At 40.7% G+C, this 15559-nt stretch overlaps 1 protein-coding gene across 1 annotated transcript in view; it reads left to right on the top strand.

Moving 5' to 3' along the window:
• Positions 1-15559, top strand: part of LOC107286029 (lethal(3)malignant brain tumor-like protein 4) — a 43045-nt gene that overhangs the window by 18101 nt on the left and 9385 nt on the right. The window contains exons 12-18 of the mRNA XM_015814324.1: positions 865-979; positions 1098-1197; positions 2573-2737; positions 3623-3757; positions 5223-5287; positions 7211-7377; positions 11154-11216. Coding sequence (XP_015669810.1) covers positions 865-979; positions 1098-1197; positions 2573-2737; positions 3623-3757; positions 5223-5287; positions 7211-7377; positions 11154-11216 — 810 coding nt within the window. The remainder of the gene's footprint in view (positions 1-864; positions 980-1097; positions 1198-2572; positions 2738-3622; positions 3758-5222; positions 5288-7210; positions 7378-11153; positions 11217-15559) is intronic.

The raw sequence follows: 15559 nt of genomic DNA, 5'->3' as shown, positions 1-15559 counted from the left end.
TTCCTGTGAAATAGGCGAGCAATAAAGTAGGTAATTGAACTCTTCACATGAGGATCTGGTATTTCACGCCTGACAATTTCTATGCCATGAGGTTCAGTGTGCAAAAAACCCACAACTTTATACCGTTCCTTCAGTTACAGTGACAACTCTGACATTCCTATGTTGCAAATGGGAAGGAATCTGGAGGCATGGAACTGTAGTGATCTAAAGGCTAAATCTAGTAATCTAAAGAGCTACTTCTATAGTTTATTATTATTCATTTATTGATTATCAAAGTCAGATAGGGACACCTCAGGTAGACTAGTCTGGAGCCAACTGAGTTATTTGGACCTACAATATAATAGGAATCTTCCTGTGTTACTCAGTGATTGGATTCTTCTCTTTATTCAGCTGCCAGAAAATGGGCTAGGTCCAATTCCACAAGAATCATGAGTGTAAATGTGCGTTACAGGTAGTCCTCAGTTTATGACCACAATTTACTCCAATATTTTTGTTGCTAAGTAAGACATTTGTTAAGTGAGTTTTGCCCCATTTTATGGCCTTTCTTGCCACAGTTGTTAAGTGAACCTGGCTTCCCCATTGATTTGCTTATCAGAAGGTCGTGAAAGGTGTTTACATGACCCCGGGACACTGCAACTGTCATAAATATGAATTTTGTTCACATGACTGAATGGGGATGCTGCAACGGTCTGAATTTTGTTCACATGACTATGGGGATGCTGCAACGGTCATAAGTGTGAAAAACGGTCATAAATTACTTTTTTCAGTGCCGTTGTAACTTCAAACTGTCAATAAAAAATGATTGTACATTGTACTACCTATTTAAGTAAATGTTATTATCCCTTTTTAATCTGATTTATTAAGATACACTTTGATGGTTGGGATCATGCCTTTGATTTTTGGGTTGATGCTGACAGTCCAGATATTCATCCCATTGGTTGGTGTGTCAAAACTGGACATGCCTTGCAACTTCCACCAGGTAAGAGGAGAAATACCCTTTTCTTACCCCTTCTGGATCTTGTAATTTTTTTGTTTTTAAAAAAGACCGAAACAAGGTCAGTTATATAATATTTATATTCCTGAATTTGTTTTTCTAGGGATTGTCAATGCAGCAATGCCAGCAGGACAAGTATGCCCTACTCCTGGTTGTCAGGGATTGGGTCATGTCAGGGGACCCAGATACGGAACTCATTACACGTATGTATTCCTGAAAGGTTTCCAGAGGAGTGTTATCTCCTGTATTTAAAACAGCACAGCTTCAGTCAACTGTAAATACATATGCGGATCTTAGTTCTAAAGTGTTGTGTTGTAGCTCCCTCTTGTGCTTTGTATTTGGCTTCCCTCGACCACCAGGCAAATACTTTTAGCATGATAGAAAAGCAGTATCAAAATCTCTACCTGTTAGAGTGATTCACGTGATTATTTACTAGCTCTAAAAATCTAAAGTTGCAAAGTGGTCTTCTCATAGTTATTTCCCATCTAGCCAAATAATAGAGAATTGTTCCTTGCTTTAGAGAAGAAGTTGTGTGTCACAAATTCTTCTCTGATGATAGTAATATGCATTGGAATACTAGAGGTGGAATATATATTCCAGATCTTGGTTGAGTATGTATTGTCTGTGGTGTGTGTTTGTGTGTACACACAGAGAGAGAAAACACACCAAAGTTTGTGTAGCAATTTTTAAAAAAGGTCCAGCAGAAATCTAGTGTCATGGATGACTATAAATGATAAGAGATCAGCCTTGAGGAACTTGGATCCTTTTATGTTCAGCATGGAAAACTTGCTGATGGCTATGAAGAAGAGAAAACCAGAATTTACTGTTTTATTCTCCTGCTCCTGTCTTCTAAACTTTTTCAAAGTCGCTTGTTAAATCATTCTTTTCTTCACTCTTCATGCATGCTGCCTCTAGCTAGACCATTTGATGCTCTATTCCAGGGGTCCCCAACCTGTGGGCCGCGGCCCACTACCAGGCCATGGCCTCTTGGCCACTGGACCACGTAAAGGGATGGCCAGTGCACGCACATGTGTGTGTGTGCACTTACCCCCCACACTTGGGCTAGTACCGCCTCGAGCATCCCGCTGGCGCTAGCACCACTTCACTCCTGAGCGTCCCACCAGCTCTAGCACTGCCCCATTTGCGCCATTTGCACAGCCCCATTTGCGCACGCGCTCTTGGTGTGTGTATATGTGCGCGCGCATGATGGTGCCTGCCTCCCTTTCTGGGCCGCCAAACCAAAAAGGCTGGTGACCTCTGCTCTATTCCATGCAAGGTTTTGCTTTTATTTAATATTGTTCCCAGTTCAGCCAGATTCTCAGAGTTCCTAAACAGCACTTGTTTTGTTTTCTTCTCACTAGGTCTGAAAACATCCTTCTCTCTGTAGAACTTCTTATTTAGTAAATTCGATTTCCTTCCAAAGCTCCCTTTTCCTACCAATCCTACTATTATTTTGCTCTTTCAGGGTTGATGTGTTATACTAGCTTGTCTATTTAATGTAGCGTTCTGTAAAAAAGAAAAAGAAAAAAATCAGCAACATGTTTTTGCTATGAAAACGTTGTTTTGCTTTTGATGTAGGTTAATTGGCTGCCCTTATTCTGAAACCAGCCGCACCCGAGAGGGCTTGTTACAGGATCGCCTTGGTGGAGAAAAACCATCGCCTGGTAGCAGTGCTCCCAAACCCAAGAAACCTGACATTTCTGTGCAACTTACAGATTTGCAAGAAGATTCTCCACAGTCCAGGTGAAGCTGTAGATTGCATCCTAAGACCTGTTTTAATGTTGGCCTTGTTTATTAAGCTTTTATTTGGTCTGATTACTGCAAAAGATTTTCGCCATTTTGCTGGCTTTTATTCTCTCATGTCTGTAAATTTCATTTGTAAAGTTTGGCAAAACTTTGTATACCTTTGAGCTGGATTTTTTTTTTTTGTGGCACTGTTCTTCTCTGTGCTTCTCTGACATATGATAGGAAGTACAATACAAGTCTAGCTGGGGAAACTGAAGTGGGGCAAAGCAATGGTTCTCAACCTGTGGTCTGCAGATCACTGGGGGGGGGGGCGCGCAATGTTGTCACATAGGGTCCGCAAAGCCTTGAAGAAATGTTATGATTTAAGTCTTGAGTTAAGACTTGGGGGTCCATGACCATGGTCCGTGGCCACATTTAAAAGGGGTCTATGGTGAAGAAAAGGTTAAGAACCATTGTTTATTCCAGTTATTTCCCAAATACAAGATTGCCTCAAAGAACTTGATGAGATGAGACTGACATCTGAGTCAAACCTTATCAATCTTGCCATTTGCATGAAACTCTCCTGGGTCCTGTTCTCTACTGTGTTTTCCCAAAAATATGACCCGGTCTTATATTAATTTTTGCTCCAAAAAACACATTGGGCTTATATTCTGGTTAGGGCTTATATTCAGGGAAATACAGTACTGAATGCACCTGTCTGGCTGAAGATCTTAACTGGGGCTTATTTTTGGGGTGGCGCTTATATTATGAGCGTCCTGAAAAATCATACTAGGGCTTATTTTCCAGGTGCGTTTATTTTCGGGGAAACACAGTAGATAGATAGATGGGTTGGAAGTGACAGATATGGATGTGTGTATATAGAATGCATATTTTTCTTATCAGAAAGTCATCTACGCAAGAAGGAGAGAGGTCAGGGAGAAGCAGCGTTCATAGTTTTTCTGAGCAGTCTGAGACCAGCCAAGAGAAAGACTGGGCTGAAGGGGAAACATCTACTATTACTAAAATCAAAGCAAAAAGGTAAGCAAAATGTTTCAACCAGTCTAACTATCAAGGAGTTAAGTTTGAAGAAAGTTTGGAAATAGATGGGCTGCAGTTAGGAAGAGGACTTTATTTACAAATGCATGGAGTCATTCATTCAATGAGACAAATGCATTCAGTGGGCTCAAACGCTTTCAATGGGTTTATATGCAAACAATCTTGAAATAAATTCAAGTTGCTTCCATCAATCTTGAAGCCTGTGAAAATGACCATACCTTTGTGTACTTGTTTTGATCAGATGCTGGTTAAAATAAGCCTTAATGCAGCTGCAGGCCACAATATTCCTGTTACTCTTTGAAGTGTCATCTTCAAGAAATATTTTAATGCAGAGGTCCCCAACCTTTTGGGCACCAGGGACTGGTTTTGTGGAGAGAGGTTTTTCTGTGGACCGGAGGGTGCGTGGTTTTGTGTGCTGCCTACATCCTGTGAATGGGGCTTTGCTTGTTTATGCGGCCCAATTGCTGGCATGCCGCAGCCCGGTACCAGTCCATGGACCGGGGGTTGGGGACCCCTGTTTTAAAGGTTATATCGGTAGTTCTTGACTTACGACCACAATTGAGTACAAAATTTCCATTGTTAATCAAGACAGTTGTTAAGTGAATTTGCCCCGTTTTACAAACTTTCTTGCCACAGTTTTTAAATGAACCACTGCAGTGGTTATGTTAATAACATGGTTGTTAAATGAATCTGCTTCCCCATTGATTTTGCTGGTCAGAAGGTTGCAAAACTGGGACTTTCTAGGACCCTGCAAGCGTCATAAATACATGCCCATTGCCAAGTGTCCAAATTTGGATCATGTGATCATGAGGATGCTGCAATGGACATACAATGTGAAAACCGGTCATAAGTCACTTTTTTCAGTGTCATAACTTTGAACAGTCACTAAATGAACAGTTGTAAGTGGAGCACTACCTGTACACCCTGGCTAAAAACTCACTTTTTTTTAACAATGTCATGGTTCCGACAGATGAAACTCTTCATAGAACTTCGAGGCATTGTTTACCTTAAGGAATCTTTATTAGAGAAGCATAGCATCAACACTAACATAATCGAAGCCAAAAACTGAATTCCCCTCCCCTGAGCACATAGTATCAAAGCACAATTCCCTCCTCCAATTAACTGTCATAAATCACATTCTCCAATTAGTTTGAAATGCAGGCTTTCCCTCCAGTTCTCCAGCCCGGCCAATTCTTATCATCTCTTATTTCAATAACCTTGGTTCACACACTAGGTCCAGTATTGTTATGTCTAACTAAACTCTCATGCACATTCCTCCCCCAGCATCATCTAACTCTAACTCTTAAGAGTAAAACATAAGAAGAAAATGGTTGCATCTCCAACTATTGTCAAGCAAAAACATCTGATGTTAGCAGCATTGACAAACAAACTGCAATGTACTTTGATTAATATTTTCTTGCATTAACACCCCAATTTGACTTTTCAGAATTGGCTGTTCACACAGCTATATAAAGCTCCAGCTAGTGAAGCAGGAGGCTGACGGCGGAAGAGGTTAGTTAAGCTGTCTTAGTGCCTATTGACTCTACTGTGAATTTCTGTGCTGATCGATTCTAAATATTGAATAAGGGGGTTCCATAATAACTAGAGCCCCATTATTTTGCCTATTAGTTCAAATTTGCATTGCTGCGTCTTCCTTTCTTGATCTGTAAGGGCCACTGTTATCTTGAAAATCCACCGGAGAGGAATTGCTGTGTTTCTGCCAGAATCAGTAAAAACAAATTCAATCCCCAGAGAGTTTTGTCTTTCCTACAAAGATGTTGCTGCTTGAATTGGGAATTTTTTTAACTTGGTTTGGAGTAAGGAAGCAAAAAAGTGGGACCCATAATAAAATGCTGCTGGGTATTCCTAGCTCTTAATGCTGAGTGATTCTTCTAGGGACTTCAGTCAACTTCTAGCATAATCAAATATCCCTCTTCCAAAAAAAATTCCCAATTCTGGACTTGAGTGAACCACATCCCCTTTTTTCTTTTTTTTATCCTTCCCATCACATCACCCATTGTAATCTCTTCACCTGATTTTTAAATCGCCCCAAATGTGCTTCCTATTGAGATAAGTTATCCAGGCCTAAATTGTCAATCAGCGTGCAGTTAGTCCTCAACTTACAACTGTTTGCTTAATGATAGTTCAAAATTATGATCTACCTGGGACATACGACCCAGATACAAAGTTCCCATAACCCCTCCCTTGTAATCACACTTTGGGCGCTTGGCAAATGGCCAAATTGCAGCTTCCCATAGTCACATGATCACATTTTACGATGGTTTTACAGTTCCGGATTTCAGCAAAACTGTGCCATAGCAAAGAATTGATTTGCTTAACAGCCCCTGCATTCGCTTAATAAACCTTGCCATTCACACTTACGACTGCAGCGTTCCCTTAATGACTACCGTACAATCAAGTTGATCACATCTGACTCTGTTTATATCACAACTTAACGACCATAATGGAGATGCTCCATTCCGATTGTAACTTGAGGGCTTCCTGTACCAAGATGTCTCATGTTTTTACCCTGAGGATAGTTCTGACAAAAAAAAACCTCTTTAATATTGGTTCAGCTCATTTTATGAACCAGGCCAGGTTTGAATCTTTCAGAACTCTTGAATTATTTTAAAACTAGGAGTGAAGCTAAGAATAGGGAAGGGGCAAGCAACAATCCTTTTCTGTTGCCGCTAGATGTCAGCAGAGCTGTTTCCAATAAGCATATCTGGAAAAAAAACCTCTCAGTATTCAGTTATATTACCTCCTTTTTGTCTGTCCGTGGAGGAGGAGAAGCAGAAAGCCTAATTAGCCAATATTGTCAATCAAGGAAGTGTTGCTATGCTGTGTTAATCAACACTTCCTCTTCTTTCTATATAGAGTCAGGCCCCCAATTCTTACCGCAGTATGAGACAGCAAAAACCGAAGGATTACACATACGTCACATCAGAGGGAAGGGGCAAGGAGGGGCAGAGGGAGAAAAGATCAAACTGCTTTCCATTTCTTAACATCTCCAGTCATTTCACTCATGGGGAGTGATGCTAACATCTGGAAGAAAAGGCCATGCTCCCTGACCATGGAGTCTGGTCTCCAGGGAATTGGCCAGTGCCTGTCATTATCTGGCATGCCGAGTGCTCTTAGCCAGCTGGGAACAGACCGTAAGCTGGAATGGTGCCATTAATTTCCAGCTGAAGATGCAGTCGCCCAGCCGCCTCCTCTCTGGTAATAGATTGCTGGCAACTCCTCCCGTGTTAGCATCAGGACATCTCTAACAGCTGCCAGAACAGCACAGGGTTCTGATCTTCCTTTTGGGGGGGGGAGGGGGAAGAAGGATATTTTGAAGAAAGTGACTTGATTTCCAAAGTGCATCTGAACCAGGACTAACAGATTTATTTTTCCTTATTTTTCTCTCCCCCCCCATCCCTGCATTCCTACTAGACACTGCCTTTGCTCTGCAGCAGGCCCTCCACCAGTCTGTCTTCATGCCTTCCCTGTCTGCCAATCCGACCCACCGTCTCCATCTCTGCTGGGAGCAGCACTGCAAACTGCTGCCGGAGGTCTCTGGCTTCACTGCTAAGAATGTGGCCAAATGGAGCGTGGAAGAGGTAAGTTCTGCTTTTCTTCTCTCTCTCTCATGGGAAAGCATCCTAAACCACCACCACCCCAGCCAGGGATTTTGTTCCTTGCTCTGCTTTACAGCTGTGGTTAAATTTGGGAGTGAGGGTTAAGCCAGCCAGAACTTTTAACCAGCCAGGGTCTGGAATGTATGGTAGATATTGATCCTGGTGTTGCAGTGAACCCTCCCCTTTAAGCAGCTGCCCCTTTGGGGGCCTCCATTGACAATAGCTTTTGCTGTGCTTCTCTGGGCTGCTGACTCACTTTCCCTTGCCATTGGCCCTGCGCATGCTTGCGTGGCTGCATCACAAACCATCCCTACAGTGTAACAGGGATTGCTGACACACGGGCTTGTTCTGCCAAGAGTGTCATTTTATAGCGAAAGCTTATTTGGGGGCCAGGCCACACATTGTGGTATTTTCCCTTCCAGCTGGCTTTAGCTGTGCATCCTTACCTGTATGCACAGTCCATTTGTTTTTAATTTTGTTGGGGATTAGAAATGGTTGAGTGAGGGATTAAACATGGTCCTGAATGGTTCTGTTGGGGAGCTATGTATAGCCAGGTGGTAGATGGAAATCCAACTTCAGTTGGATATTAAATTATGGGCAGTACCAAACCAAACATTTTGGAGCTCTTTGTTGTTGTGCTGGGGAAAGAAAGGTGAAGTTCGGGCTCACTTTTGGACCACTGAGTTGTACTTTTTAGAGGCATCATGCAAACTCCTTGAGGTGAGAGCAAGGGTCCAGCTGGCCAAGCCCCCCCCCCAACTTCATGTCATACAGATGTGCAGCACCTGCCATCCCCAACCGGCACCATCAACATTGCTGCTGATAGGGATTAGTGAGAGTAATTGGCTCTGTGTACATAGAGACCATAAGGCTGGGGGAGGTTGGCTTGTTTTATTTTGAGAGGGTTTCTAGTGGTCTCTTCCAGCTTTGCTAACAGAGCTACTTTGTACCTGGGCTCTTCTGAGTATAGACAAAACCTGTTGCAAATATGGAATGGTTGCTCTGAGTTTTAAAGTAGACTTTTGCAGAGATATGTGAGATTATTTTACAAGTGACATTCAATTTATATCTTGAAACCCTTCTACATTTAACTCATCCTATTCATGTTTATTTGAATAGTGGTCCCATTGAGTTCAATAGATCTTACATGTATGTAAAGAACAAAACTGCAGTTTTGGGCATACTTTTATTTAGATATCGAATGCATCACAATGTTACTTCAGTCTTATTTATTAGGACTAAGCTAATCAACTTATTTTCACAATGATAAATGTTCAGCTTGTTTCTTGTCCTCTGGGCAAATGATCAATTTGTAAACCTTTATACAAATTTTCTTCTACTTTAAAGGAAATGAAAACATGGATCATTGACAGTGAAGAACATTTATTATACAAAAGGTTTTCTAAGACCACACTAATATATTGCCTTTAGCCCTGCAACACAAAATTAACTTCCACTGATTTTAAGGGAGCTCACTCTCTAAAAAGTGTCCCTGGGTTTGTAACCATTACATCACAAAATAAGATTAGTTTCTTTAGTTTTATTTTTTAGATTTCTAATATAGTAGAATCAATGTTATATATTGGCCAGAGCATAATATAGACATAGCTTGTTTTGTTACATATGAACTCAAAATTTGACTGGAATGATGTAGATTCAAAAGTGCCTTGGCCAAAGAGTTCACCACCTCTGTCTCAAAAAAAGAGAAAGAAAACCTCTTGAATTATATCTATATTAAAAGCAAGGGGAATTCTTTTTTAAATTTCACAAATCTCTGTAGTAATGGGAGTGCTAGCAACCCACGGGGAACATAAGGGATAGTTTGCTTTTTTCCCACAAACAAGAACTATCTCTTGAGGTTTGTTTGCGTATTTCTCCAAAGCTTTGTCCAACTCTTGAAAGGATACTTTGTGTCCCATGTGATAGTTTTAATTGTTTGAAACTTGTTTAATTCCTTCTGCAGGAAACATTAATATGGGAGTAGAAATCCTCTCCTGAGCTTCACTAGGCTGGTTCCTTTTTGTAAAAATTCAGAATAATCCTGCTATAGCCTACTTAGATTTGTAAAAAAAGAAAAGGCATATTGTTGGGTATCGATTAGCATAATTTGAAACATTGCTAGAAGGACCAAGAAACTTTTTTTTGTGTAATAGAGATACTGGCAATGGAATTGAATTGTTTTGAAATCTATAAGAAGCGAACTTAAGGGTCCTTTTTCTTTTCTTTTTTCTTTTTCTATAATTTTTCATTTTCTTATTACTTTATTCTTCCTTATTTCAAAATTGGTACTGTTTTTAATTTGTTGAAAAACATCTCCAGTAATAATTACGTTAAAAAAAAAAAATCAGGCTATATCAATAGCAGTTCCAAACTTCATATTTTATGTCTCTTTCTCCTCCACCTTAACACATTGTGAGTTGATTATTTCTTTGTGGAAGGAGCAGTTGTCGTAAGAGACTTACCTGCTCTCAGATCTGCTGTCTCTAAGCCTCAACTGACAGTAGAGACTATATTGAACTAAACAAATCGTCTGACAGTATAAGGAGCCTCATATGGGTCATATATTTAAGAACTACCATTATCATCATGCGTAAATCAGTGTAACTTGCAGATCTTCCCCACTTCTTAGGATTAGACCTTCTTCCTGAGTGCCTTATTCTTGAGCACCAAAAGAAAATTAAATAAGTTAAAAAATGAGAAGAATCTTTTGAAGGAAATTGAAAAGAACAATGCAAGTAGAATTAAGAATCTGTAATAGATAGATAGATTTCTCAGAAGCAAGGAAATAGATAACCAAGAAAAAGCACTGATGATGTTACCTAGTTTCTGCAAGAAAACCACCAGGTTCAGACTCCACAACCAAGGATTTTAAAGCAAAGAAATGTGGTGGGTTTTTTTATTACATTTAATGGTTTGTCTCATCATATTTGTGGTAGGAATGTTGTGCCTGTCATAACTCAGGAAAATTTGGTTTAGATTAGAATGATTCCTGTAGGGAATAACATATTTAGCCTTCTGGGGCCAATATAATACTAGCTCCATTGCTGCTGTCTGAAGTGTGTGGCCAAAAATAGCTATGCAGGCTGAGCCAGACATTCTGTATTTGGCTAATAGTCTAGGCCAGTGGTGGCGAACCTATGGCACGGGTGCCAGAGGCGGCACTCAGAGCTCTCTCTGTGGGCACGCGCGCCGTTGCCCCAGTCCTAGGCCTTCAGCTGGGTTTTATAAAACCTTTTCACTTTAGGCCTCCGCCGTGTGCAAAAAAAAAAAAAAAGGTTGAATCAATCAGTCAATTTCAACTTCTCACGGGGGAAAAAAAAGATCTTGCAAAGTTGGAATTGATTGATTGAACTTTTTAGTCCCACCCAGTCTGCCGTTACCACGGCAGCCATGCCCACCCAATGGGCCACGCCCACCCAATGGGCCACACCCACTCGGCACCCGACGATGCATAAGTGGGTTTTGCGTTGCAGTTTGGGCACTCGGTCTCTAAAAGGTTCGCCATCACTGGTCTAGGCTCTGCCTTGGGCCTGTCTGCCCACCTGCCACGGTTCTAGTGTCCCATGTAGCTAACCTTTACATATTTCTGCCAACTTCATAGTAAATATAATACACTTTTTATTTATAAGCTGCAGAATTCTTTGGACCAAGAAAAGAAAACCCTTTATGTTTACAATATTTTGCTCAAGTTAATGAAATGGTAAAGTTGCTGGTTATCCTTATAACATTTTTGTCTTTTATTTCTGACATTTGTCCAGGTGGCTGGCTTTGTTCAGCGTCTGCCCGGTTGCAAAGAACAGGCCTCACTCTTCCGACAAGAGGTAAATTATCTTGTTTTAGGCTGATGGAGACTCATAAAATCTTCTTGCATGAGGAATGATCTCAAGAATTGTATTGAAGACTAAAAATTGTACCAAATTAACCCAGCTTTAGTTCCAGAGAAAGTTTGTTGTTTGCCTTCTGCAAACAAACTGGATCTACCTACTCTTTTATTCCTTTCGTAGTCATTGGCAAAAGTTGCCATGTAGAATAGGGTCAATGTCCAGTTGCTTTGAACAAACAGAAACTTGTATTGGCATCTAATACCTGTTGTACAAAGGATTTGCTTTGGCTTTCTAGAATACTCAATTGTTTTCAGTGGACAGTTTAATCTTGAATTGTATTTGAAAAGTGGGATAAAGTGATCTACTTTTGTAGAACAACCAACTTGTTTGTAAGATAGGTTCTGAAGCCAAGTCTTTACAAAGCCTAGTAAACAGAAGCTGGCATCTGGGATAACAGGATTGGAATAAACTAGAGCACAGAGCTACCTCTAATAGGCCTGTGACTGACAAACAGCAGTAGAAGTGTAATAGCAGTGTAATAATTTAAGCATTCTTTGCTTTGTTGCATAGGCTTGTAGTGGAGCATTGCAGAAAACATGTAACATTTCTAGCCAAGCATAGCTGTTGTCCAAGTAATATAGAAAAATTGAGAAGATAGGCATTTATGGGATAAGCAGCTATAATAACAAATCAAATGCTATTAGTACAAAGCTGGACTTAATCTGCAAAATATTTGGAATTGAACCCATAGGGGGACTCAGACATAAATTAATAAAAGTAGGGAAGAGTTTATAAGAAGGAAACAGGTATGTGTATGTAGAACCAGATCCTGAACATCAGGCTTCACAAAGCAAAAATATGGTTTATAGGACACACCTCATTCTACACCTTATATGAAGTAGATGCAGTTCTCATCAGCCTATTAAAAATGTTGGACTGAAATGAAATCTATTTTAAGAAAGAGAATTGGCTTGGACTAAGATGTAAATGACAGAACTGCTGAACTCTGCTATAATAGCCCATTAGAAGCAATTGAGCTGCCCAGGCATATTATCTTTAAATAAATAACTTTAGGCACCGCAGGTAGTGGTGCTTTCAGTTTAATTTTTATTTTTATTTCCTAAATGACAACAGTGGAAGGAAAAACAATTTGTGAAAATGATAAAAGGAATCCAAAGGGATTGGACAAAATTGCTAGTGAGGTCTAGTTAGAGAATGAGGTTTATATATAAAGTCATATTCTGAAATAGTGTCTCTAAATAGCAGGGCTTGATAGTCAGGTTAAAAAGAAATTGAAAGGTGAACTTTCTACAATATTAGCTCTGCATGATTGGAATTTGGGGACCTATGTAGTATAATAGGAATATACATAAAAGGAGGTGTCTGGCAGAGAGACAAAGAGAGCTTTAGTGAAGAGGTCACAATCCCCACATTGCTCTTACTTTTCAAAAGCTTCAGCCCTTCTAGAACTTGAGGTCTGAAGCAAAATATGTAAACATCTGTTACATACTGTAAGAATGAATTGGTTCCCTTCTTTCTGTGTTTGCAACCAATGCTATAGCAACTGGGAGAACTACAGTCTAGGCAAAAGTTAGGGTGATGGAGTGTGTGTTGGGATATGTGTTACAGATGGTCCTCAACTTACGACTACAATTGAGCCCCAAACGTCTGTTGTTAAGCAAGATTTAAGCTCAAGATGTCCAGACCTTTCCAGTTTACTCCTGGGAACAATAGAAGTGCTCTGCAAATATTGAGACTGTGAATTGCTGATTTGACAGATTGGTGCCTGGACCGTATTTGCTGCACAGTCCTTTTATTAAAAAAATCATACCCTTGAGGCTTATGTGCTCTTTGTACATCTGGTTTCTTTCCTCCCCTCTCCAGTTCTATTATAAAAGTAGTCCTCGTCTTACAGCACTTCATTTAATGACCATTCAAAGTTACAATGGTACTGAGAAAATGACTTATGATGGTTTTTCACACTTATAACAATTGCAGCATCCACATCATCAGAATTCAGACACTTGGCAACTGACTCATATTTATGACAGCTGCACACCTTTTGCCACCTTCTGACAAGCAAAGTCATGGGGAAGCCAGATTCACTTAACAACCGTGTTACTAACTTAACTGCAGCGATTCCCTTAACAATTGTGGCAAGAAAGGTCATAAAATGGAGCAAAAGTCACTTAACAAATACCCCACTTAGCAGCAGAAATTTTGGGCTCAATTGTGGTTGTATGTCGAGGATTACCTGCAATTAGAAGTGGGTGGGTATCGTGTGGATATATGGGACTTTATTGGCACTCATGATGACTGATGCATACCATTTAAACATACTGGCCTTCCACATTATTGCCCTCAAAACCCCAAGAATCACATCTTGCTATGCAATTCCATTCAAAAAAGTTCTGGGGAATTGTACCCTTTACAATGTTTAGAAAGAAGAAGTAAGAACTTAAAGTAGTTTTTGAAAAGATAATGTAAATGCAGAAATTCCAGTCATAAGTGTGAAAAATGGCCATAAGCCACTCTTTTCAGTGCAGTTGTAACTTTGAACTAAATGAATGCTTGTAACCAGTGGTGGGGTTCAAATATGTGAACAACCGGTTCTCTGTGTGGATGCCGCTTCCGGAAGTCCATTCTGGGCTCAGGCAACAAAAAATTAGCTATCGGTTCTGCCAAAGTGGTACGAACTGGCTGAATACCACCACTGGATGTAACTCATGGACTACCTATATACTGTTTTATGGAATCAGCTTTATTTAGCTGGCTCCTGTTTTTTAACATGCATTAGAATCAGAGCTTTGCAAAGATTTGATCTGTTTACATCAGACATGTCAAACACAAGGTCCGGGGGCCAGATGCGGCCCGCGAAGTAGTTTCATGTGGCCCACGAAGCCATCCTGGAAACAGTGAGGGAACGGCCCCCGCTGCCTTGGCCCTGGCCCAGCCGGGAGCCAATGTACAATTTTGCGGTGGCCATCTATGCTGAAACGCATTCAGTCTTAGCTCCACAAGGCCATCTAGAAACAGCGAGGAACCAGCCCCTGCTGTGTCGGCCCCGCCCCCTGGGTGCATGCCGGGGAGGTGTCACCCTTTGTGAGGAATGAAGAAATGGCACTTGCCCTGGTCCCACCCCCTTCTGCCAGAGACCCTCAGATCTGTCCCATTCCTGCCCAGGCCCCCACAGGCACCCTTGACGCGAATGATGTAAAGCTGGCCATGCCCACCGAGTAGGCCACATCCACTCCATCCATGCCCACCCAGTAGGCTGCACCCACCCTGGCCGCACTCACCCGGCCCCCTGAGGGCAACCGCAATGTTGATGCGGCCCTCAATGAAATTGAGTTTGACACCCCTGGTTTACATCCATTTGCAGAATCCATTATTTTGGGTGTTTTAAGTTTGCGATCTTAAGCGTATTATTTAGCTTTATGAAATGCTGTTCTTTAATGAAAAGGGATTGTAATGCTGAGTGTTATTTTTGTTTGATTTGTTTGATATTCTGTATCTAAGCTGAAAAGCATATTGCAATATACAGATGGGAGGCTTTTGTTAGCTACTTAAAATATGTTTTTAGTTGGACCTGCTTAAAAAATTCAGTCACACACTATCAGTTTTAAATTTCCCAGTTTTGGTGCTATAATTACCAAGAAGTATGGTAAGCAAAGGATCTGAAGGCAGTTTCTTCATTCTAGTTTCTCTGCTTTGTCCATATGGATACCAGATTTGCACATTTGTACATAGTACTACAAAGTTTAGGTTTTTAGTTAGAAAACCTGCCCATTTTGTATCAAGCATTGCAACAGGCCAACATACATACATACATACATACATACATACATACATACATACATATATGTTTTTCAGACAAACGGTCTGATTGATTGCACCTTTGGCATTTTGACTGCTATACTGCAGTTCTACTTTTTATAATCTCTTTTGCCTTGCAGCCCCCCAATTAGGGGTGTTAAGCAGGCTCAAGTCGCTACTGCGATACATTACAAATTCAGATTTCTTTTTGCTGACAAGAGTTAAAGATTTAAGTGGGAGACTAGTATAGCTATTTCGGACTCATTTGTCCTCATCAGCTAGCCACACCCCTTTATGGGATTTGAACCTGGGCAGTCTACATGCTAGGCAGTTGTATTAACCACCAGGCCACAAGCTCTCCTCCCCTCTTTGTCAGCCGAGTCAAGGGACTATATACAGAAAGTTTTTCAGACAAACGGTCTGATTGATTGCAGGTGAAAAGAAATAGCTATACTAGTCTCCCACTTAAATCTTTAACTCTTATCAGCAAAAAGAAATCTGAATTTGTAATGTATCGCAGTAGC

The sequence above is a fragment of the Protobothrops mucrosquamatus genome, unplaced genomic scaffold, assembly GCF_001527695.2.
Source record: "Protobothrops mucrosquamatus isolate PMUCROS unplaced genomic scaffold, P.Mucros_1.0 scaffold237, whole genome shotgun sequence".
NCBI classification, from domain to species: domain Eukaryota; kingdom Metazoa; phylum Chordata; class Lepidosauria; order Squamata; family Viperidae; genus Protobothrops; species Protobothrops mucrosquamatus.
Note: the sequence above shows the minus strand (reverse complement) of the source record. Positions and strands in the feature narration are given on the sequence as shown.